Source organism: Plectrocnemia conspersa, unplaced genomic scaffold (genome assembly GCF_051122295.1).
Source record: "Plectrocnemia conspersa isolate PC_06_02 unplaced genomic scaffold, ASM5112229v1 ptg000001l, whole genome shotgun sequence".
In the NCBI taxonomy this organism is placed as follows: Eukaryota; Metazoa; Arthropoda; class Insecta; order Trichoptera; family Polycentropodidae; genus Plectrocnemia; species Plectrocnemia conspersa.
Genome location: NW_028277165.1, coordinates 27,803,398 through 27,829,453, shown reverse-complemented (window position 1 = coordinate 27,829,453; position 26,056 = coordinate 27,803,398). Strand labels below are relative to the sequence as shown.

General features: G+C 28.7%; 1 protein-coding gene across 4 annotated transcripts in view; it reads left to right on the top strand.

The window, feature by feature from the left end:
* Positions 1-26,056, top strand: part of Sol1 (CUB domain-containing protein Sol1) — a 387,647-nt gene that overhangs the window by 338,925 nt on the left and 22,666 nt on the right. Inside the window, exons 1-2 of one of the 4 annotated variants that reach the window (XM_088205268.1) lie at positions 8,846-9,076; positions 9,182-9,430. The exons of 2 other annotated variants lie outside the window; for them this stretch is intronic. In XM_088205268.1, the coding sequence (XP_088061394.1) occupies positions 9,337-9,430 (94 nt within the window). In that variant the 5' untranslated portion in view covers positions 8,846-9,076; positions 9,182-9,336. Of the gene's footprint in view, positions 1-8,829; positions 9,431-26,056 lie in introns of those variants that run through there. One more of the 4 variants, XM_088205259.1, reaches the window with a different exon arrangement.

The window sequence follows — 26,056 nt, the reverse complement described above, 5'->3', positions numbered from 1 at the left end:
AAAATGAATCTAATTTGTATTAGTCTCTAACCGTCATATGTGTTTGTAAAATACTGGCGAGACAAATAAACTTGTTTTGCAAATCCCTCTCGAACAATAGTGACAATTTTTATTCTCAATAATCCCAAATCTATTTAAATCAACGTAATATTTACATCACCACTTTAAGGATTTTGGTAACCCTAAGGGGTGTGACTTCGCAGCCAGTAAGACGCAGATGGAAACTAGTGAGAATTTTATTAGATTATATTACAGCTTGCGACAGACTGATATGTTTTCTCCGAACAGTAGTGGTTAAAGCTGGCGCAAGGCTGTTTTCGGTGGAAAATCCTCAGAGGTCTTGTAGCAACAATGTCTGGAGGCAGTTCCTATTGCTGGAATGATCGTGTTCGGGAGTCTCTGTTATGATGTGAGCGTCCATGACAGTATGTTGTCCGCCAGAATCTGCTAGAGTCTGCTTGTAGCTGCCCTTATATATTTAGGGCTGCAAAGCTTGTTCACCAATCACAATCATACAGCGATCATCTAGCCAGTCGCTGCACTCGCTTCTTAGAAACAACAACATTTACTTGATTTATATTTCTGAGGTCGAAGAAATGTGTAACGGAATGTTGTGGCTTTACGGTACTATATTGTTTCCTGTGACCGTTTCATAGCAAAAAAATATTTATTTAATGCACCGGAGAATTTTTGCGTTTTATTTATGACGGACTTTAGTTCTAGTCATAACACGAACTTTTGTGTAATTGCACTATTGTTAAGTAATCACTTTAGGCCACAGTAATTACGTGAGTTTTAAGAAAAGTCCTTTTAAAACGAATGCTCTGTGTAGTCCCCATAGTATCAAATAATTTATTTACAGTTTCACTACTCAATATCAGTAAAACTGTATTTGTTCACAAACGGAAGATCTGATACGCATATTTTTACATAATCAGAGATATGCATAATTTTGACTTTACGTCGTTTGAAAAAATGCTACAATATATAAAATAAGTTTAACTAAACCCTAACCTAACCTAAACGAATTAACTGTAGTGCATAACAATAGATAGGATTAAAAAAATATATGATTCGTTTAGGTTTTAACAGCAAATGGACTTTTTGCAATTATTATTAGAAATTGAATTTCATGACATTTTAGAGTAGCAATTATCTTTACTAGCACCTATCAGTTAAATTATATTTTTGCTAGTACAAATTTATAGAAATTTACCTATCAAATAAAAGTTATTTTTATATGATTTCACTGAAAATACAGTGAAAATATTGAAAAAAAAATGTTTAAAGAAGCTTTTGAACTAAAATTTTTATTATCATAATATCGAATCTAAAATTCAAATTAAATTAAATACATATTGTAGTATAATATACATATTTATTATTAAAAATAGCTTTCATAAATATTTTATTTAAAAGTAATGAAAATTGATTATTTGTTCTGAAAGCTCAAGAATAAAATCTACTTTATATGAAAAGTGAGACCTTTTATAAGAAAATCAATGTCATATTTGTAAAAGCTTGTAATCAAATTTGTCTGAACTTTATAACAATCATTCCTATTATTACTTATATATGATATTTGTTAAATCTTAGAAAATCTAATTTATTAATCTTTCCAATAAGTAAACAATTACCGACAAATTCAGGCTAATCTTTTTTTGATTTATGTTTATTATGAATCTATCGTTGTAACATAACAGCGTTATGGTTATGGTTATGGTTATGACTATGGTTATAAAAGTACGTAGATTCTGCTACTAATAGATCATCTTATTATTGCTACATGTAAAGTATTGCAGATAAAATCAAGTTTAAGCTAAATTTAATGATGCTCTTAAAGCAATTTACTTTTTCGGATTAATGTCACAACTTTCCCTTAAATATAATATAAGTACGTTCTTCTTTTTATCCTTTCATATTTGACAACTTTATTACTTAGTATTACGTATAATAGAACTCGTTTCGTCTTTTTTAACCGCCTTATCGATTAAACTGAAAGTGTTCTCCGACGCACAGTTAAATTTAACCGCGATTAACGTCGCGCTCGTCATAATCGGCCGTGCGCCACAAAAGACCTTTTAGACCTTACAAATTACTTCCCCTTTTTAATCATATCAATTGCTCTGCCTCTCTTTTATTTTATTTTATTTTTTATACAACAAAAAAATGAAATAGAAAAACCAATTATTCTCCGACACAGAACCACACACGCTATCTCCGGCTCTCTCATCTGACAACGCTCGCGTGTCGTGGACCATACGCAGGTAAAAAAGGTTTAACATCCACAATATGTATAGCCACAATAAACCCAAAATAATATATAGTCACAAGTACCACTCTTCCGCGAGAGGATAATGTACCGAATTTGTGAATTTCACAGTTAAAATCTCCATTAAAAATGAAACGGCTAATGGCGTTTGTCGTACTACTCTATGTAAGCGATTTTATATTATATTAATAATTCAGGATAAAGTAATTTTCTTCTCTTTTTTTTGAAACATTATATCCATAAATATTTATTAAGCAGGCGAGGTGTGCGAGAGAGAAGTGAAGAATGTATATATTACATAAACGCTTATTCGACTCGATTAAATATTAAAAAATATTTTATTTATTGAATGTTTAACTCAGAAAGCTTTACGTGTCTCTTAAAAAAAATTTAATGTTTATGTATAAAAATACGTTCTAATCAGATATAAATTTATATATAGCAAATCTCATATTGATTAGTGAGCGGATGTTTTTAACACAACTGCAATTAGAGCGTATTTTTTTAACGAAGTACACTTCAATTAAATTTATTTACAATTATTTTCATTTCACAATTTCTAACAGATACTATTAAAATATGCTAGAAATGTGTTCTAAGTTAATTATCTAAAAAACCGACAAAAAAGGGACTATTGTAGCATCCAAATTTATATTCTTATTATTTTTCTTAAGGTACCGTCACATTTTATTAGATGATAAGCGACTTAGTATATTACAATAGCAGCTACATATTAAGCTTACTTTCCTAATTGCCTGTTACGAGGATAATAATATATAATGGGTTTTTGGATAAAATGTTTTTATCGTGTTATTATTTTTATTATTTTTAGCGACGATGATCTACATTTTTATGATGCAAATATATATACATAATATAATAAAAGCTAGAAAAAAATAATCAAAGTTGACACTATAAAAATGTCATTCAATTCCACAACCTACAAATTGATTAAAATATCATGCATATACTTTTAGTATAAGTTTAATAATAAAAACCACGGGTCCAAATCTCATATGAAGTAGTGCGTTTATATTTATATTGTATCCGGAAGATCAGAATTGATGTTTATTATTTAATCCGTATTTTGATCAATCATCACAGGTTAGGTTTTCCTAGATTTTCCTAATCTCACAAAGAAATATCGTGATAAAATCGAGCTAGGGCATGCATAGTGATATATATATTGATTAATTTATAAAATATATATATGTCACTTATGTACAGACTGTGTAATCAGTTTAGTAATTGTGTTTACACCGACACGTTTTAATAAAAGATTTATTACTAATAAATTAAATATTGCTACTTTAGTGCCTGATTTTTTATTGTAAAAAATCTAAATCTATCTTACCTGTTTTATTACAAATAAAACTCAAATGAGATTTACAATCATATTTAAGGTTTTTTCATTGCACTTTCACTAGTCATTATACGCACGGTACTTGTTTTATTATATTATTTAATATAAACTAGTTTTATGACATTATTTCGTTCATTTTTTTATTGAACAATTATGAAAAATTAATGTGATTTAAGTTCAGTTTATTTTGGAACATTTTAATTATCACAGATTTAAATGAAAATTGCAGATTAAGTGAAATATATAAAGCTATAGACACAAAAAAAAATGCCACAGGCGAAAAATATTAAATATATATCTGCAACTGAATATGAAACAGTAAAGAAATCCTTAAATATCTTTTATTAAATATAATCCAATTATAGGTTTATATAAAATAAGAAAAATTCCTTGTTTCATAATTTTATTGAGCAGAATTTAATTTATTTCACTTGACATACATTTAATTTCTTTGTATGTTTTTTAGCAATACGTCCATATTTTTTTTCCAAATTTAAGCAAAAATATGAGATACGTTTTATATACTCTTAAATCATAATTTTCTTAAAGAAATATTTTTTATCCTCCCGGCTTTTAATTTTTTTCAGCGCCTTCTAGAAAACTTTAAATCTATCTTAAATATTCCGTAACCAAGGTTCTCTAGGTAATGTTACTTTAAGTAATTAATATTGTATAAAGGATGGTTTTAGCGCGTGAAAGGTCTGCAGAAGCATAGGTTTGCTAATTATATTTAGTTTAAAAGTAAAATCTTATGTCCTTGACCTTTATTATAATAAAATAATATAAAAAATTGCACACAAACATACTTGAACTTAAATTAATAAAATCAGAAAAATGTATGCTACCATTTTGTATATTTATAATAAATGTACATATTAGGATTCTTGAATCTTTGTGGTCAACCTTTAAAAGACTTGTGACCACATTAAATAGAATAATCTGCATTCAATCACAAAAATCTACCACAGACCACATTCCAGAATAAAATGTAAACATCTATTTTTAACCTATTATAATTTAAATGTTCAAAAACATCCTAATTTGCGATTGTTAAAGACTAGTTTTATTAATATTTTCAACTTAAATAAGCAGCTATGAATTAGTAAAAATCTGTCAAATAAACTATGATACATTTAAACTTTCAGAAACTATGGTTTTTGGCATTTTTATGAGATATAATAAAACAGAATTGGTACATAAAAGTACTAGATTCCTTAAATTAGTGAATATTTGGCAAAAATGTGCAAAAGTAAAATATAAAATATGAGCTCATCACTATATTGAATAGCAATAAAATATTTAATAATATGTCAATTAGGGAAAAAGTCTCAATAAAATATAATAATGCTAAATAAATATAAATACATGAAAATTTTTAGAGCCTTTTTATATTAGAAATTAAATTTGTATGAATATTTTAAAGTATTTTACAACTGCTGCATAAGAAATATTAGGTCCATGCCAGTTGTTTAAAAATATGCATGCTTGCTTGGAAGGTTTTAGTGATAACAATTTTCTCAACTAATCGGTCTTATCTTTGTTTTGGTAATCTGAAAATTAAATTAATAATTAGATAATAGGAAATCTGCAGATTTATAATATATATGGGGGACTTTCCATTAAGTTACGCTATAAAATTTGCCTTTCGGCAAACTTGATTCTCGTTTTTTTACAAATCCATAAAAGGATGCTTTATCTTATTTACAATATGAAAATGTGAAGTAGTAAGAACATTGATAATTTTCATTAATAAATACAAGAGCCTGAAAATTCTTTCGTAGATCGATGCATTTTGGTCCTTCGATTATTGAAGACAGTGCGTTCTTCTGGGCCTGAATCGCTTCCTGATTTTATTTTGAAAGGTTGCGAAGTCAATCTTGCTGCTCCTAATTTAATTTTTAAAACATCATCATTTCCTGATCTATGGAAATGCACTAAAGTCACCCCTATTCATGAAAAAGGTATATAAAATTGTATATAAAGAACTATAGACCAGTCGCAGTGTTGTCACCTCCTGCTAAATTATTTTAAATAATTATTCAAAAATATTTCACCCCTTCGGGGGTTTCTCAAGGGTCCAGCCTGTGCCCTCTGCTCTTTATGTAATTTGTTAATGACATGAATACGGCAGTTACAAATTCAAGTTTTCTTTTGTACGCAGATGATTTGAAATTATATAAATACATTCGATCTGTTGCGGACTCCTCTCTACAGACTAATTTAAACTCTCTAAGGAGATGGGCTTCCGTTAACCGCCTGCATCATAAAATTCCCTATCGAGCTCGACGGTTTACCGTTACATTCCGATTAGAATCCATTACTATTTGCCTCTCAGCCATACACCGTGGGTGTGTTACTCTGCGCTTCTAAAGAAATATTTACTATTTTATTTTTAATATATACTAATGCTCTTTTCTTATAATAAATATAAATATTCATTTGCTTTTGGAAACAACAATAGTAGGAACACATTATATTTATTTAAAATATCATAAATATTCTGCGCAAAATTAAAAAAATCAATGATATTGTAGTTAGTGGTATTGTAGGTTAAACAAATTTATTAATTTAACAAACCAGGACTGACGCCGATCCTCTAGAAATAAAAGTGGTACTTCATCCAGATGACATGGGAATCTTATGAAGCTAACCGTCTACTAGAGTCTCCAATTACTCGAACCATCAACTACTCGAGTATCGAATATTAAAATTTTAAAATACTCGAGTACTCGAGTACTTTCGAGTATTTACCAAATGTACCAAAATAGCTATTATTCAAATTCGTGCACATATAAATAAATAAATAAAATACTTAGTATGTTAATTTTTACAATTATTTTAACTTCACGAACATACTTTTTAAAAACAATAATGCAAAAAGTGTCTCGAATTTAATATTACTGCTAACCTTTGGTTTTATTATTCCCGTTGTGGAAAAAACCCTTTCCATTGCTGTTGATGTTGGTCTTATTGTCATTTACGCGTTGGATAAGGCTTCTAATTTATATCTGTTCGCTTTTTATAGATATAAAATTTTTTGAACTCTCTTTTTATGTTCTCTTCTTTCATTCCCTTCTCTGCTTTTCTCTTATTTCCTTTGACTATTGACAAAATAGCATTTTATAATTCTTCTTAAATAGATTTTTTTTTCTTAACAATATACAATATTCTACTCCTTCTGATTAATGCGAAGAATTTAAATCTATATCCTTCGAAGATGTATTTGGGTGAATCCCTTTCATTCTAGAGCTAAACGGTTCGCAAAGAACTGACTTTACTTTAAATGCCTTTATAACACACAATTGTTTTGATTTATATTTTAAGCTGAGGGATCAGTATAAACAATTTACAACACTTTACGCTACAACTGCATAGTCATAAAACCTAAAAATTTTTTTGTTGATATTTCATATTGTTCATTGCCATAAATTAGATAAGTCGGGACTGTCGAACAGAAAACACAAAAGAAATTTCTCCGTCGTACCCACTAACATAGCCGACGACCGGAACTATGCAACTATGGAACTATGAAAAAATTATACCTGATAGTAACCGCTCTAACTCGGGACTTCGGGCATAAACGCCAAATAAAAGCAAGACGTTAACCTTTACCGGACCGAGTTAAAGTTATTTTTGTTTCTGAAATATTTAAAAAAAATTTAATTTCGAGTATTAATCGAGTAATTTTCAAAATACTCGATTATCAAGTACTTGAAAAATAGACAAGTATACTCGAGTATCGAGTACTCGATTACTCGAATTGGAGACTCTACCGTCTACCCTTTTGTTTTGTAAAGTGCCATACTGTGTCATTTTATCGATCCCATTCGCCATCAGCTTATTCCTACGATCTCGGTGGAAACATTCTGACTAGAGAAACTTCCATTAAAATCATTAAAATCACTTTTGAGAGCAAGTAGATGTTCTCTACACATCTTCCAAGATGCTCGGCTTTGTTATGAGTAACGCCTTTTTGACGCCAGTTTGACGATCCGTCAGTTATTCGCGTCTTCTATGACACCTTAGTTCGTAGCATTTTCGAATCGGGATCTATAATTTGGAATCCCTGAATAACCAAATATTCTCTTTTAGTGGAAAAACTTGAAAAAAGGTTTTTAAGATATCTTAAAAAAAGGACATCTGTTTTTATATCCCAGCGCCTTTATTTTAGGAACGTTGAGATACGATTCTCGCAGAAAGTTGTATGTCGCTAAGCTTTTCTTCAAATTATTGAAACGTGCTGTCGACAATCCAGCTCAAGGAATTCCAGTTTTGGGTTTGCGAATCACGATCGCGTCCTCTTTTGATGTGCGTTGGGACTAGGACGTCCGCATTGGCTGAGGCCATCCGGCTCCTTAATCAAGGAGCTGGTCCAGATCGTATCATTTAATTTTGATATTTTATGATTTTTTGTGTATTATTTTAATTATGCATATATATTTTTTGTGTATTAGATAATACAATTATTGTTTTTCACCATCGTGACGCATTGGATCTTAATAAATAAATAAATAAATTCGCGTTCATTAAAACAAATCGTCATCATTTTTGTTCAATCAAGTTTGTTCTCTTAAACTTTAATGGTAAATTATAAATATTTTATTTGACAGGCAAGAAGATAAACTTACAGTGCTAGTTTGATGCCCTGTTGTCGATAAAACTAAATGAAAGAAACTTTCCCATGGCCGAAAACCAAAAAAATAATATTGATGGCTGATTTTACTTTAGATAATACACAGTGTATATGCTTTTAAAATTTTATTTTAAGAATAAATAATATTTTTATTTACATTTACGCATAATTGTCACTTAAATGTGTGTGAGGCCAACAGCAATAATAAGCACCGGGTCCGATTTTTCGATCATCTTAATGTGAGTCATTTAAATTAGTGTTCGAATAAATATATGAGCAATTCAGTTGATATATATTCGATTTGTATCTAATTGAATTATCTCACTCAAATAAATTTTATTATTCTACCATTTCGAGTTGTTTACGAGAACGAACTACGATAAACTTCAACATTTTGCGCAGATTAAAAAAATATATCTACCACTGCCAAACCAATAAAGAAATGGTATTTTTTTCAATTATCCCTAATCGACAATTAGGCTAATTTGCAATTCCTGACGCAAACATATGCTCCGAACCGACAACACATCGTCTCTTTCGCTCTCAGAGAAAATTTTTATCAGTTGTAAGTGTACCGCCGCGCGAGCAGCACGCGACTCTATCCATCCGAAAATATTACTTTTGTTTATCGCCACGATTGTCTCTCACATCGGTCATAAGAGCGTGTTGTAATACATTTTTAACGACACTTGTAACACGTATAATTTACGCCATACTAAACCAACCGGACGCGTGTGCTTTTAACCCCTGCGATACATCAACCACCCCAGTACGATATTTCAGCCGGAGGCTGTGCACAACCTCGAATGTGATTTTTTATATATATTTATCCATTATTAATACCACCTCTTGTTCGACCCACTCCTGATAAATTAATCATCGCGCTACATATTTAATTTCACGATTGACACAGAGCTTTCGGAAGAAAGTTAAGGGGAGTTTAACTAGAAAAGTTCAACGGCGCGAAAGCTCGGCCGAATTTGTCTCGCGTCAGGCGAGCTGTTAACTTAAATGGTGTTTTCGTGACGTTTGTGTAGTGGTTGTGTTTTTTTGTGTAAAATTTAAATAATGGCAAACCATCTGCTGTTCGTGCTGCTTTCGTCGCTCACAGGAGTACAGCAATTCGTCGAGGCCGTTGCCAAAGACATGAGCGAGATGAGAGGTAATTTGTCAGCTCGGGAGAGCTTTTCGTTAATTGTTGTAAAGCCGGAGTGGAATTTCGCAATGCGTAGTTTGACCAATTGGGAAAAGCTCAAGGACAAAGGGGGCGGGAGATAGAGGTAAACCTCTACCGACTCCCACCTAACACTGTATCATAATAGATTTTCCTAATCTCGGAGATCGAGGCTGGTTTACTAAGCGCGCGAAGACGATGTGGTACGAATGTGCAATTAGTAGAGTCAGCATTAAAAAAAATTATCGATTATTTATTTATTAATTTTATATTTTTGTTACTAGAATATAAGAGCGATATTCTAAAAGTTAAGGTCCATTTCCAAAGCATTTTATTTTAAAATTGATTATACGTTTAAAATACCCTTTTTTTATACAAAGTGATTTTCGCTTTAATAAATCATGAGTATGAGATTTTTATATAAAACATAAACCATAGTATGGTATTTTATAGCAAAATATATTTTATGCTATTTTTTTATCTTTTAATAAATTTTATTTAAAATCTTTGCTTGGCCAAATGTTAGTGTAATTACTTCTTCTTAATTAAATAATATTCACTAGAACTTACATTATTAGGTTATTATATTATTTATTTTTTTTAAAATGACGTAATACAGTATCAAGAATAATAGTCATTATATTATTGTTTTATAAAGATTTTAATGTATATTTTCCGTAATAATACTAAATCGTTCCACTTCACTTCTTGTGTGTATTATATGTGAATTTCACTGTATATATATATATATATATATATATATATATATATATATATATATATATATATATATATATATATATATATATATATATATATATATATATATATATATATATATATATATATATATATATAAAATTAATAAGAAAATAAGCAATAAATAAATATAATTAAGTTAAATAATAAGTAGTGAGTTATACCAATAAAAAAACGAGATTACCAATGTTCAAGCACAACCTTAAATACTTTTGAGCGGCTTATAAATATTTTAGTTGATAATAATTAAAATTTTCAACGGAATCGTTGCTCTATACATAATTATAATATTTAATGTACGATGTGTAAGCTCTTAAAGCTCCTTTAAATTTTATCTAAAATACAATCTACTTCCAATGCCGTTTATCCATCTCTCATTTTTAATATTACGCTGTGTTTTAATATTTTTTTTGTTATGTATAATAACTTTATTCCAAAGTGCGAATAATAACTTACATTAGCTTTCATTAATCATTCAATTTATTTAATAAACACATATGAATTCGTGAAATATCTTAAAAATATGACTTATTTATAAAATCAAATTGCACTACAACAAAGTGTTAAATAAGTGTACGGATGTGAATAAAACAACATCAACAGATATATTTATGTTTACGCGGTATATACGTTCCAGGAAATATCCCGTATATTGAGGCATCCACTTGTTTTATATTTATAGCCCTAAAGGGTATAAAAAAAAATCTTTAGCGACACGCGTGTAATCCAAAAAGAAACTCACACACTGCATGGGCAGTGAGAGAGGTTCCAGTTGTATGCGAAGTGTACATCACTGTGCTACACCTGTAAAACCAAATATATTTTATATAAATAAGCATTCAAAAAACATGATTTTTTTGAACAAATTTATTCTTTGAAATTTTAAATTCTAATCTCAACATAATCTAAAAATTTTAAGAGTAATAAGAATTAGTGGTATCTGTACTAACGCATTTAAAATTACTAAGAATCTACTTATTTATCTTTTTAATAAAAATGTAAGTTAATTATCTCATAATAATTGTTGTTTTAAGAAATTATATTGAATTGAATCAAATTGATTTATTTAATCAATTTATGGTAAATGTCTTCATGTAAATTTATTCAGATTGTAGGCAAATGATGAAATTTTATTTTTTCTTTGAGTAAATCCATATTTTTAAATATTAAATTGCTTCATTGAAAATCTGAACATTGAGACATGCTAAAAATATCGACACAAAAATTTTCACCTCCACAGTTTGATAACTTAAGCCTAAACTGTATTAATATGTTCAACAAATTATAAATTTTGTGTGATAGTAAAGGTCATTAGTTCACACACATACATCTAAACAAAGCTGATAGAAAAATTTAAACTACTTAAATGAGTATAAAATCTCTATTGTGATTACTTGTTAATCGACTCTCGTAATAAATTAATTGTGTAATTAAAAATAAATATAGTGCTATAAATAGAAATATAATAATAAAAATTGCTGATAGTAATTATTATAAGTATTGTATTGTTTATATAAACAACACTTTTATGTAACTATTTGATTAGTTTAAAAATAATTTTACATATAGTTTCTACGACAGATTTTATAATATTAAGTATTTAACCTTAGCTATCACCTTAATGTATAATTAGCCAAGTAAAAAAAAAACAATTTAATAGTTTATCGTTGTCTGATAAACGATGGATCGGATGGTCTTTTAAAACTGATCGTGACTCATTACAACACCACAGAGTATGGATTAGACAATATTTCAGGGTGTGGCATCTGCATCACGTTTAGTATAGTACTAATTTAATGTATCGTATTACAATGACTGTAGAACATAAAATACAAGCAAAAGGCAATATTGAATCAAGTATAGTATAATTATTTTCTAAAATTGTACCAAAACATTACGTGGAACATTAATGTACAATATAACATTAACAAAATTCAACCCCGCTTTTAAAAAGGACAGACCTTAATTAGTACACAGAAAAGGGATCGTCTTTTACCACGAAATCGCGCTACCACATATGGCGACAATGCCGCAACAAAAAATATATTTTAATTGAAACATTATCAAGCATTATTCAGACCATATTATTCAGACCTTGTCCCATGTATTTTTCACTTAACTGACTTTTGGATAGTGGTTTGGGTAATTTTTACTTTTGTACATGAGCATATAATCAATATTTTTAGCTTTCCAAATTTTGTTACATACGATTTTAATATGTAACGATTTGATTTTGGGATTGGCTTATTTTATTTTATTTTTTGAACATAATCACCTTGAACTGAAAAGTATTTGGTGAACTTAGGAACGATTTATTTATTCCAACGTCATTTTTGTATGGCAGCTATTTTTTTGGCACACAACGCTCGCATAAAATTTTGCTTTAAAAATAATTGTTTTAAAAATTTTTTAGTATATTTTAATAAACTATTTTTATGATGTAACAGATAAAATATGTATTTATGCCATTGATTTATTTTATATTTTTCTTCATATAAAAATTTATTACGTTTACAAGAATGCAATTACAAAAAAATACATTCATTAAAATTATGTAAAATTTGTTGGAGTGTAACCGTTTTCTAGTAGATCAAAAGATTAAATTATACTTAGCTAAGATCTGAATCTCTAAAAAATTGTGCTTCTAAAATAATACGTATTGTATGATTCTTTAAATTCATATAATAACACCAGATGTTGCACGTGCATATTGCTATGAACAGAGAGTTTGTACTTGACGGAATTATGAGTTGACTTCTGACTAACAATTAGAGTCTCCAATTCGAGTAATCGAGTACTCGATACTCAAATATTTTTGTCTATTTTTCAAGTACTTGATAATCGAGCATTTTGAAAATTACTCGATTAATACTCGAAATTGAAAAATTTTGAAATATTTCAGAAACAAAAATAACTTTAACTCGGTCCGGTAAAGGTTAACGTCTTGCTTTTATTTGGCGTTTATGCCCGAAGTCCCGAGTTAGAGCGGTTACTATCAGGTATAATTTTTTCATAGTTCTATAGTTGCATAGTTCCTCGTCGTCGGCTATGATAGTGGGTACGACGGAGAAATTTCTTTTGTGTTTTCTGTTCGACAGTCCCGACTTATCTAATTTATGGCAATGAACAATATGAAATATCAACAAAAAAAATTTTAGGTTTTATGACTATGCAGTTGTAGCGTAAAGTGTTGTAAATTGTTTATACTGATCCCTCAGCTTAAAATATAAATCAAAACAATTGTGTGTTTTAAAGGCATGTAAAAGTAAAGTCAGTTCTTTGCGAACCGTTTAGCTCTAGAGTGAAAGGGATTCACCCAAATACATCTTCGAAGGATATAGATTTAAATTCTTCGCATTAATCTGAAGGAGTAGAATATTGTATATTGTTAAGAAAAAAAATCTATTCAAGAAGAATTACAAAATGCTATTTTGTCAATAGTCGAAGGAAATAAGAGAAAAGCAGAGAAGGGAATGAAAGAAGAGAACATAAAAAGAGAGTTCAAAAAATTTTATATCTATAAAAAGCGAACAGATATAAATTAGAAGCCTTATCCAACGCGTTAATGACAATAAATCCAACATCAACAGCAACGGAAAGGGTTTATTCCATAAGGGGAATATTAAAACCAAAAGTTAGCAGTAATATTAAATTCGAGACACTTTTTGCATTATTGTTTTTAAAAAGTATGTTCGTGAAGTTAAAATAATTGTAAAAATTAACATACTAAGTATTTTATTTATTTATTTATATGTGCACGAATTTGAATAATAGCTATTTTGGTACATTTGGTAAATACTCGAAAGTACTCGAGTACTCGAGTATTTTAAAATTTTAATATTCGATACTCGAGTAGTTGATGGTTCGAGTAATTGGAGACTCTACTAACAATGTCATGTAATTCAAATGCTTGAAAACCTAGTAAAAAAATACTTTTATTTTACTTTTCAAATACTCTTTGTATTCCCAATATTAAAACAAATTACTTGTTTAATAAAACGTTTATTCATAACAATCGTCTTACACAATTTCACTGCGGCCTCGTATGAGAGCCGCGAGAGCCGTTTGGCCTTATCACGAGTACACATACAAAGTACATTTACGTACAAGACGAATAGCCCTTCTACGTGTGTTTTGAGCACGTTTCGAGCTATCTAAACACATCACCGCAGAAACTCGTGTAAACTAGGTCTGCAATAAACATGAGCAAGGCATAAGTCAAAACTGTTTTACCTCTCTGACGAAGCTTTAAGCTCGCGCCCGGGACTTTTATTAAGAGCAACTTTTTAACGGCCTCCTTCCCATACGAAATTTAAGATATAAAAAATAAATGAAACATTCACAATGCGCCGTACAAAAGTGCACGTCGGTCTTCATGACACTTTCATGGCTAATATAAAATTCTGTAGCCCCTGTTGTAGTGAGCTCGACGAGAACGAAAATTCCTCCTACACTTTAAAAACTTTTACGGCGTTCATTTTTGCCGACGGCCTACTATATAAAATATACACAGTGTATATATAACACACAAGTAGTGCCTTCTTGTGATTTAACATATTCCGCAAATATACGAGCGGAAAACCGTAACGAAGCACAGTGTGTGGTTTCGTCAATTTAGTCCATTGTAGGGGAAATTTCGCTCCAAGAGACATGAAAGAAAATATTACTTTAGATGTGTCTTATCACACAACGTAAATTTGTATACATATTTAAATATATTATAAAAAAGGGGATTTTTATTTTATATAGTAAAGGGTAAGTCCTGAGAATTGTTTTTTGTGAAAATAAAATTAATTTTAATTTTTTTATATTTTCAAGATTTTTCCCATTGAAAAACATTTTTAACGTATTATTAAATGCAAGTAAAAAACATTATACATTGTGATAATTTAACATTAAACATCAGATTCAATCTCTACGTTGACGAAATTTTACCTAATAATTAAAGTACTTTTTAGATTGCATAAATTATCTTACTTACGTGTATATTTTACTTGTTATTACAATGACTTAACATTTTTTCTCATAACATTTCAAAAAAAATAAAAAAAACAATTCTGATGCACGCTTTAAATAGATTAATACCATCCAACATATTTTCTTAGCTCCTCATAGCTTTTGCATAAAATATCCTTGTGTATGATAAGCTCGTAGAGAAGCGCTGACGTATTAACCGCAATGGGAAGAGTAAGGGACGCGATCGCGATTATCTAGCGTCGACGGATTGTTGACACTGCCCCTCAACAACTTTAAAAAGTGCTTCATTGAATATATGAAATACCATGAATCTAGTGAATTTGAAATATTAAAAAATAACGACCACTGACTGGTCAACTTTTGTTCTCCTCCATGGAGATAGCTGAAATGACATCCTTGATTCTAAACCAGAAATTCTCAGATTTTCCTTAAAAAAATCTATTCAGAAAATAATTTTTCAAATTTGTTCTTTCGCTGTTATTATATCGAAATATATTTTCACCGGTAGATATATATTTCTGCTCATCATCTTTAAGCGCTTAGATTAGGTTTGGGTTTGAACAGTAATTGAACGTTTCGCAACTGTAAAATTTTATATATTTAATATAACTTATTTAAATCTAGAGCTTAAATATCATATTCGCGTTTTATCATATTTTCAATAAAAAAAAATGTATTTTAATATAACAAATATATACAATAGTAAAAAAACTTTTTTATATTCAAATATGATTAAGAAATTAAGTCAATAAAATAGATAATTCTAAAATCAGAACTTATTTGCAAAAAAATATTCCTTTATATCAATTTACATAAAAATAGGTTTTTGCTATCAACTTTTTAATTAAATAAATATAATACAAAAAACGCGTCTCTTAAATCATAATTTAAAACTAAAATAAAATACTACTCCTATGACTTTATTTCTTATAATTTTACATATTTTTTTTATACAGTTAATCTATAACCTCAGTTTTAACATAAGTTTATAATTTTAAAATATTTATTTATATGAATTTTATTTGTAGAGTAAAAGTTGATAATAAATATTTGTAAATATGTAAGCAATATTAAAAAAAAATAAAATCTACTTTATTTTTAAAATTATATTCCACATAGGAAAAACTGCACTTAGAAGCAAAAATATATTTTAATAATAGTTTTTTTTATTATTACAATAATAAATATTTAATAAAAAAATAAGAGGCAAATTTTAAAGTAAATTCTTTATATAAATTTACATTTTTGTGATTTTGAGTTTGAGTCCAAACCATACACAAAAAAAAATTCAGAACTTATGTGAATACTTTAATTATCAATAATATAGATATTATAATTAAATATATAAAATTTATCCGAGTTTTTCAAAATAATATTAACGATTTGTTAAAAAAAATAGGTAAAAAACTGCTTAGTTATTTATTAATAAACTGCTTAGGAATTCCGAAATATATTTCGTTTTCCTAATAAAATCAACTATCAAATATTAATTTTTATTTTAATGCCTTAAAATATGTTAACGTTTTAAAGATACAATCTTCTTTCACCTCCAGGTCAATTTTTTAATTCCAATAACATTAAACGTTAGAGGCAATGCAAAATATTCCAATAGCCTCCTTTTCACATCATCGGCTTTTAAAATTATTTCCGTCTAAGAATTGTTGCATTGATCGAAATACGTGGTAGTCGGAATGAGCAATGTCTGGAGAATAACGTGGATGAGATATAACCTTCAGTCCAAGTTCCCTGTTCTTCAATTTTATCGAAAGTCAATTTCGGCATACGTATAAATTGTTCACTTGGTAAAAATTCTTGGGTCAATTTTTTTTTAAATACGGGAATATAGAGTCCAGATGTGTATCAATACAGATATAATAAGAGACGTACTCAGGTATTTACGGCAAAAGCACGACTAACTGTCAAAACCTTAATTAAAAAAAAATGACATTTATTTAGAAACAGACAAATATAAACTAATCTGTAAGTATACATTCAAGTCACGTTACTATTGTTTTTAAACTGTTACTTTTCAATAGAGTTAAGTTTAACGAATCATTATATATTTGCATCAAATAAATAATGTAAATCTATACATAATTTAATATTATTCGCGAAATATTAAATTCTGCACACTGTGCTAGCTTTTTAATTAAAACCAAACACTACTAGAAATTTTCCATTTTGATGAATCGACGAAAACCTGCCTCGTATTTTTGTATAATACATAAAATATAAATATTATTATTATTTATCATTCAATTTGTAGCTCCACAGAGTGCTTTATTGATTTATCTTGCGGACTAAGACCGCATGCTGTCGAAAAAAAACGAAAAGAGCCTTAGAGAAAATCGCTAAAATCACTTTTTTATTGTACGAATGTATCAAGTCGAAAAAAAATTAGGGAGGTAGAACGAGAGAAAATAAAGTCAAGAAAATAAAAGCTCTTTCCTGCGTGGCTATATTTTTTTCTTGGGTTTTAGATATTTTATTCAGGGAATTATTAAGTGTATTTAACTTTTACCCGTTGTTGGATTTAATTAAATCATTAACGATTCATAAATTTATTAGCCTTTTACAGTATAAAACCTTAAAATTAATAAAATTTGATTCGATTATGTATTATACTTTTTTTCTTAATAAGATAAATATAGAATGGGGGATTCCATTAACGTCTCAATGTAATATAATATTATGCTAATATTTTAATTCGGCTTCAACTTTTAATGGATAAGTTTGTCACAGTTGCTTTATGATGGATGGTATCAGATTTAGAAGGAAAAAAGCATAACGGATAACTTTGCGTGTTATCCTTTCATTTTAATGAAAACCGAAAAGCTCGAATTTATATATAAATTCTTATTAAAATGTATATAATAGTCATATTTTATTATGTAAAATGATGATCATCTGTTTTTGTTCTGACACTTGATATTATTACGCATAGCTATTTAAAATAATAAAAATATAAAAACCTCAAGTTGAAATATAAATTAACTTATCAAAAAACTCTGAATTTATATTTATTTTATTTTGCTCTTCTTTTTGATGACTAAAGCTTTCGCGTAATTCTATATATCCAGTACCTGAACGTTCTTATGTCGCTGTATATAAATCGCAGAAACTGGATCCGCCCTCGAGCGGACATCTTACCCGATTGCTTTTAAAATACGTTCGACGCCTTACTTTATACGCTTCTCAAATATCAAGGATCTTGGTACTTAGTATTGTTTCAAATAAAAGATTTTGCATTTATAGAACAAGTTTTAGACTGAGTGCACATTATCCAAGTTCGGCAGGATAATTTACATCATTGTTATACGTTGTGTGGCACATAGCCTTTAGTTTGCGATACGCGATTAAAAATAGCAATTAAATTAATTTAAACATATTTTCAGTATATCTGTATCAATAAATATATGTATATCATAATAGTTTAAAAATAAAATAAATATTAATAAAGCAGAAAGAGCAAAAAATTAAATAAATATTACTTGCTATTTTAAATTTAAATGCATATAAATATTAGGCACAGATTGGGCCCTTGTAGTAATATTTATTGAAGCTATAAGTAATAGTTACATTATTATGAAATCGGTGGACGAGGCGCCGCCAGTCGTGGTTTTCCAAAAAATTCATCTTGCTCTCACCGCCAAATTAATCGGGGCCCCACATATCATTAAAGATGCGTTACCTTTATGCTAGTATGAGCTAATATATTATACAAGTTAGGCTGGATTGCAATTTGTTATGCTGATATATATGCTTATCGGCATTTCAATCCATATAGTACTATATATCAACAGTAGTTAAGTACTTGTCAAACCACCGAACAGTTATTTTGCTCAAATGGACAAATTTATGCTGACAGACGATCAAACCTACTCGAGAAAATGTGGAAAAACTCTTATTTTTTGTGTACAAAAAAAAAGCTTTAATTCAAATCATAACGTATTTGATGTATAGCCTGTCTATTATTTTTTATATGAAACGTTCTTCCGAAAAATAAACATTTTCTAACTGTAAAAAATGTATTTATATGTATAAATAAATAATATATGTATTAAAATAAACTTTGTTATTTATGTTTATTAATTTTATTACTTATGCATTAAAAATTCATATAAAAAATAATATTAAGCAATATTTTTAAGAGCCTGTATCTAATTTTTAAATAAATATTTTTACCGTTAAAACACGTTTACTTTCCGTAAACGTAGCCTTAATCGTAACTAATGTTCAATACAAGCAATCTATATTCAGTGTACGTGATCCATTTGTTTCCAATATCTGGAATTCTATCCTTAACCAAAATGCTTCTTTTCTTCTTTGACTCACTCAAATTTGTATTTGCCCCATTTATATTTTAATCTATAAAAAAAAAATATTTTTAAAAAAGTATTGTATTAGTCATTGGTCTATATATGAAAACCTTGAAAAAATTATCATCAATGGTAAAATTGCATCAAAGACTTTTTTTAGTATTTTTCTTTTCTATTTTTCTTATGCAATTTACTTACGCAATTAAAATATAATTTCTGTGACTTTGATGCTAAAAAATAAATTACAAAATATAAAAAAAAATTATTATCTAAATATTTTTTTAATGCCCTGAACAAATCATAATCATAATCATAAGCAATTATTTTTAAATATGCCTTAAAAAAATTATTGACGAATTGAAAATAAATATTTGATACCTAAGCTTCAAAAATATTTTACTTTTATAATAAATATGAATTGTTTCAGTAATTATGCTATAAAAGGCGATTTATTTTCGTTTTATTTTTTTATTTGCCGCACTGACTCATTTAGAGCATTTGTTTGCATATGAAGATCGCATTGAAATTCAGATCATATTTTCCTCTTCTCTCCATCTCTCTATCTCTTTCTAATGATTGAAAACACGTATTTCTCTCGAAGATTTACGGAAAACGCGTGATAAAGTTTTCCCCGCCGAGAAGAGGAACACGTGTTTGGGACACGTGCAAAAAATATTTATTACATTGACACCGATTGAAAATTCGCAGTCCGCAAGAGGAGGGGTTACTTGCTCTTTGTTCTCACCAATCGAAGCGAAATATCCGCCATTACCTTAGGAGCCAGAGACGTTTATTCAATCAACGCTTTCGAGCGCTAGGGCAAATTACTAGCCGCTGAGGCTCTTCCGTCCAATTTCCGCGAATTTTCCTTTCGCGAGATGTAGCATTGGTTAGAGATGTTCTTGGGTACAAACTAGCGACCCGATCGATCGATTCGTCTCGTTTAATATTGGCCATATGTCTTGCGGTGGGCTGGAAAAACACCATAAGTCAAAAATTACATTAAGAAAAGACTATCCTAAAATAGAATGAAATATGTATGAAGGGGAGAAAGTTTTAAAAAAATATTGTTTGCCAGATTATTTATTAATTGTAATATGCATTAAAATAATAATTTATAATATTGTAAAGATTATTTCTGATTTTTTTTCTTTCGGACTTTCTATCATTTTTTTATTTAAATTAAATTAAAAGCATCGTTATTTAAAATCATGATGGTTCAAAGATAATTATAAAATTTTTAAATCATCTGCATATAGAAGAAAACTTTAATTTCTTACGATTATCGGCGAGATGTCTCCTCTAAGCGGTGATGCAGCTGATCCTCATGGTTTTTGTGGCTGCCTGCAGCGAGTGTCAGGAGGTAGTTCTTCTTGCGACAATGGTCGTTCGGGAGTTCCAGGTCGCCTTTTCGCGCCTGTCGATGTCTTCCTCTCCTTCTCGATTCCGGGCTCATATATTCTTTAGGGCTATAAGGCTTACTGGCCAATCTTCCAGTCAATCGCTGCAGTCGCTTCGTAGAACGGCGAAATAAGTCTACGCCTTTATAAAGCAACGTTCACTCGTCCAATATCGTATCGCATTTTCTGAAATGTCATGAATATGATGATTTATAGCATCCGTGACCGTTTCGCCACAAAGGGACTCTCTTAACGGAGAATATTTACTGTAAACTTAATTTCTATGTGGTCCTCAAATCCTTTACGTTAATACAATATGTTGTTTGTCTCCATTGTTAATGAATGATAGTTTTTGGTCACAGTCATTAACGCAAGTTTAGGGTTTGAAACTATAACCATTTCAAACGTGGTTATCTGTGTGTGGTCGCTACAGATTAATTACTCTTTCAACAACTGGCAGTCATAGGTTAAATAACTCAAGAATAACCGAGTTAAATCATCCGAACAACTGAGGTTCCACGATCTTTTTATGTACAACCCATGACAACCCTTGTCGAAAGCCTTCTCAAAATCCGAACATGAATTCACGCGTCGAGAGTTTCGATTTTGGTGAAAGCGATACCCAACTGTTGGTCTAACAAAATTGTAGACGTATTTATGGATAATTATTTCGAACAATTTTGCAAGAGTTGACAACACTGCTACTGCTCTATTGTTATTTATGTATATTTTTTCACCCTTATTTTAAATAGGGGTGACTTTTGTACATTTTCAATAATCAACAAATTATTTCGTATTGAGAATTAAATCAAAAATACGTTTTAGAGTAGTAGCAAGATTGACTTCGCAACTTTTTGAATTGCTTTATATAATTTATTGTTAATTGTAGCGCATTTTATTAAATTGTAGTATTATAAATCATACAGCTGAAATCGGCGTATAATTTCACATACAGTAAACCCCCTAATAACACGGTGAATTGCGGACGTGCTATTTGGGTGCGTGTAATTGTGGGACTAGAAGATTCTCTCTTTGGATCGCTCACACATAAAGTAACGGGCATTTAAATAGCATGTTTTTAATTCACCGTGCTATTGGGGGTTCTACTGTATTTATCAAGTAATCTTATATTTATTGCATAAATATAAAGTGTGTTTATTAAATATAGAACTTATAGAGTAAATGTTTGTATATATTTTATTATTATAATATTAACAAAAATCTTTTTATATGTCAACTTGTAAATGTGTACAGGGTTAACCTTTTATACATAATCCACAAAACACATAGACGAGATAAATTGTATACATTACAAAAATTTGTACATACGTATAATAAAATATTTAAGCGCTAGAAACGAGGACGGGATTATTCCGCTTCATGTCCGAGCATCCGCATTTACAGAATGCCGTATATTTATTATAAATGTAGGTATATTGTAAGAAATTCGCCTCTTGTTCCAATTGAGGTTACAATATTAATAACAACACTACAATACATGAAACACGTAAGAAAAACTGTGAGATTTGTTCTATATTGTACATTAAAAACTAGAAATAATAACTGTTTACTTCAAAACTCATTCTACTTATAAAAATATTGCAGAATTTTAAGAGTTGATCCTTACATTAATATTTTAATAATATAGGAAAATGACAGATAATATTTTCTGATGCAGCATCACATTTAAAAATTATATCTATATATTATTTTTATAGTGGGAGTGATCTTATGAACAATTGTTATTATAAACTTTACAAATTGCATCGCTTATGGGGAATTTTATTCGCAACTTCTCAAAAATCGCGTATCGGTTGAACGTTAAATTCGTCACTGTTTTACAGCGATAGAAGGGCCATAAATCAGTAAAGGGTATCGTTAAGTACAGGTCTTGGATGGTAAATCAGATTTCCGATAAGTTCGCACGCCTTTCCGAATTCGAAGCAGCAAATAAGGCATGATTTGAATCTATATTATCTGATATCGCGACTAATCGGTCTGAGAAATGGATGGTTAACCGAATTTTTAACTATTCGATAACTTTTTACTTCCATTTAATAACCAGTTCATAAATTCAAAAAATAATACTTATACTAAAATAATGCCGATGTTGTATAAAAGAAAAATTTTATGTTGAGAATCCACTAATAGATAATTTAGCATGAAAAAATATCATTCCATGACCTATTGTAGATAAAAAAACTCTATTATAATTTGATTATTTATTAAGGAATTATTTAATAAGGAATCCATATCTAGAATATGATTCCTTCAAGTCACATCGACGAGTATATTTGTAAAAGCAGTTATTTTTAATGAATATACACAATCCAGAGATTATAAAATATAACAAATAGAATATAAAGTCTTTAATGAAAAATGGAAAACATACACACAATGTAGAAATATGGCAGTCAAAGTATTAAGAATGGCTAAAAAGAAATGGTATGAAAAATTGATAGATGAAATACAAAATGATCCAAATAAGATGTGGAAATCAATAAAACAATTAATTAATCCAACTCAGCAAAACGACATAATAAAAATGGAAATTAATGGAAATATATATCAAGATTCTTATATAATAGCAGAAAAAATGAATACATATTACATTGAAAGCATAGAAGAAATTGTGAATTCAATACCAAGGATTAGTAATTTAGTACAATATAATAATAAAGCAATAATTGTAAAATTTAGTAAATTTAAATCAGTATCATTAGATGAAATTCATAACATAATATGTAAATTTAAAAAAGGAATTAGTACTGATGAACTAGATATAAATATAATTAAAGAAACATGGGAAATAATAGGAACTAAATTAAATTATTTAATAAATAAAGCAAAATTAAAGATTGCTACTATTGTACCTATACCTAAAATAAAAAATAGTAAAAAAGTTGAAGAAATTAGACCAATCAACGTGCTACCGTGTATAGAAAAAATAATAGAAGAAGTAGTAATCAAACAATTAAAGGAATTTATTACTTCTCAAAACATAATATGTGAACAACAATCGGGATTCAGAGAAAAGCATTCCACTGAAACTGCATTACAAGTAGTGTTAAATGATTGGCTGTTGGCTAAGGATACAAACAAAATCATTGGAGCAGTTTTCTTGGATTTCAAGAGAGCCTTCGAAACAATAGACAGAAAAATAATGTTAAAGAAATTGGAGAGTATAGGTATAAGTGATATAGTTTTAAGATGGTTTAATAATTACTTATATAAAAGAAAACAAAAAGTTAAAATAAATAATGTATATTCTGAAGAGAAATTAGTGTCTTATGGAGTACCACAAGGGTCTAAATTGGGACCATTGTTATTTGTTTTGTATATTAATGATATAGTTAATAACGTGATCAAATGTAAAATTCATCTATTTGCGGATGACATGTATTGCATAGGTGATAACATTAAAGAAATTGTAAATAATTTAAATAATGAATTAAGTATATTAGAAATATGGTTAAAGAATAATGTACTTAAATTAAATGAGAATAAAACTAAATGTATGTTTATTAATTATAAAAATGTGCTAGATAATAGTACCAAAATAGTAATAAATAACTCTAGTATAGAAATAGTGGATAATATAAAATATTTAGGAGTAATTGTTGATACAAAATTAAATTTTAAAGAACATTGTAATTACATATTAAAAAAAAAATAGTAGAAAAATAGGTTTATTATCTAGATTAAGAAATATATTAAGTATAAATACAAAAAAAAAATTTACAATAGTATAATATTGCCCCATTTTAATTATTGTGCAACACTATTAAATATGTTAAATAAATTAGATAAACAAATGTTTCAAAAATTACAAAATAGGACAATGAGAGTAATCTTAAATAAAAATAGATTAACTAATTGTAAAAGTATGATTGATAGATTAGAATGGTTGAATGGTAAAGAAATATTGAGTATGAATGTTTTAGTATTTATATATAAGTTAGAAAATAATATGTTACCAGAATATTTTAATAAGTATTTAATAAGAAATAAAGATGTACATAAATATAATACTAGAAATAGAGAAAATTTAAAGATAATTAAGTATAAGAAAACGAGTACGGCTATGGGAGTTATGTACGGAGGTTTTGATTTATATAATAGTCTTCCAAGAGAAATCCGAAACAGCAAAAATATAAAGGGTTTCATAAATGGAATAAAAAAACACCTTAGTACATATCTTATATATAATTGTTCTAAGCCGTCGCTTCCGGATGCGCATAACTTTAAATGAAACATTCTCCGTTCAATCCTCTACTCTGTAAATCGTATCGCTTTGTATGAACGGTGTGTAACAATACACGTAAACAAAGGAATTACAATAATAAATCATAATAAAAATAAAAATTGAATTTGCTCCGATTGATTTTCGAGCCGCCGGTAATGCGTTCTGTTGTTTCGACCAATCAAAAATAAGCATTCAAATATTCAAATAGTTTCGACCAATGAAAAATAAGCATTCGAATTCAAATAGACAGTACCATGACAACGCTTTTATTTAATAATAAAATTTTGCTACGCGACAATAATTTTCATTAATTCGTCATTTGACTGAATATAAATAATCGGATTGCAAATTAACTAGGTGTGTTATAACTATGTTAACTTAAATATATACATAATGTGTTGAGGATTAGAAGAATACATTGATTAAACTAGATAAACAATCTTCGTAATGAAATCTTCAAATTTTGAATTCCCGGCGACGGGCTCCGAGGCCGAAAAGTGAGTTTTTCCTTTTATAAATAATCGGATTGTAACTTAACTAGGTGTGTTATGACTATGAAAATTAAATATATACATAATGTGTTGAGGATTAGAATAATACATTGATTAAATTAGATAAACAATCATAAAACAATCTTCGTAATGAAATATTCAAATTTTGAATTCCCGTCGCCGGGCTCCGGGGCCCAAAAGTGAATTTCTCCTTTTATATTACATAAACATTATCATTGATTCCGATTTAATGCACAATTTTAAACATGAACGTGTAATATATCCTTAGTATGTATGAGGATTGAAAGTTAATGTCGATCAAATCGGCGCTGTCGGCTATATATATCAACCAACGGACAGCTTATAAATGTGTAGTTCCTTGGATGTTATCTAATAAACGACAATTTACAATGATTATATAT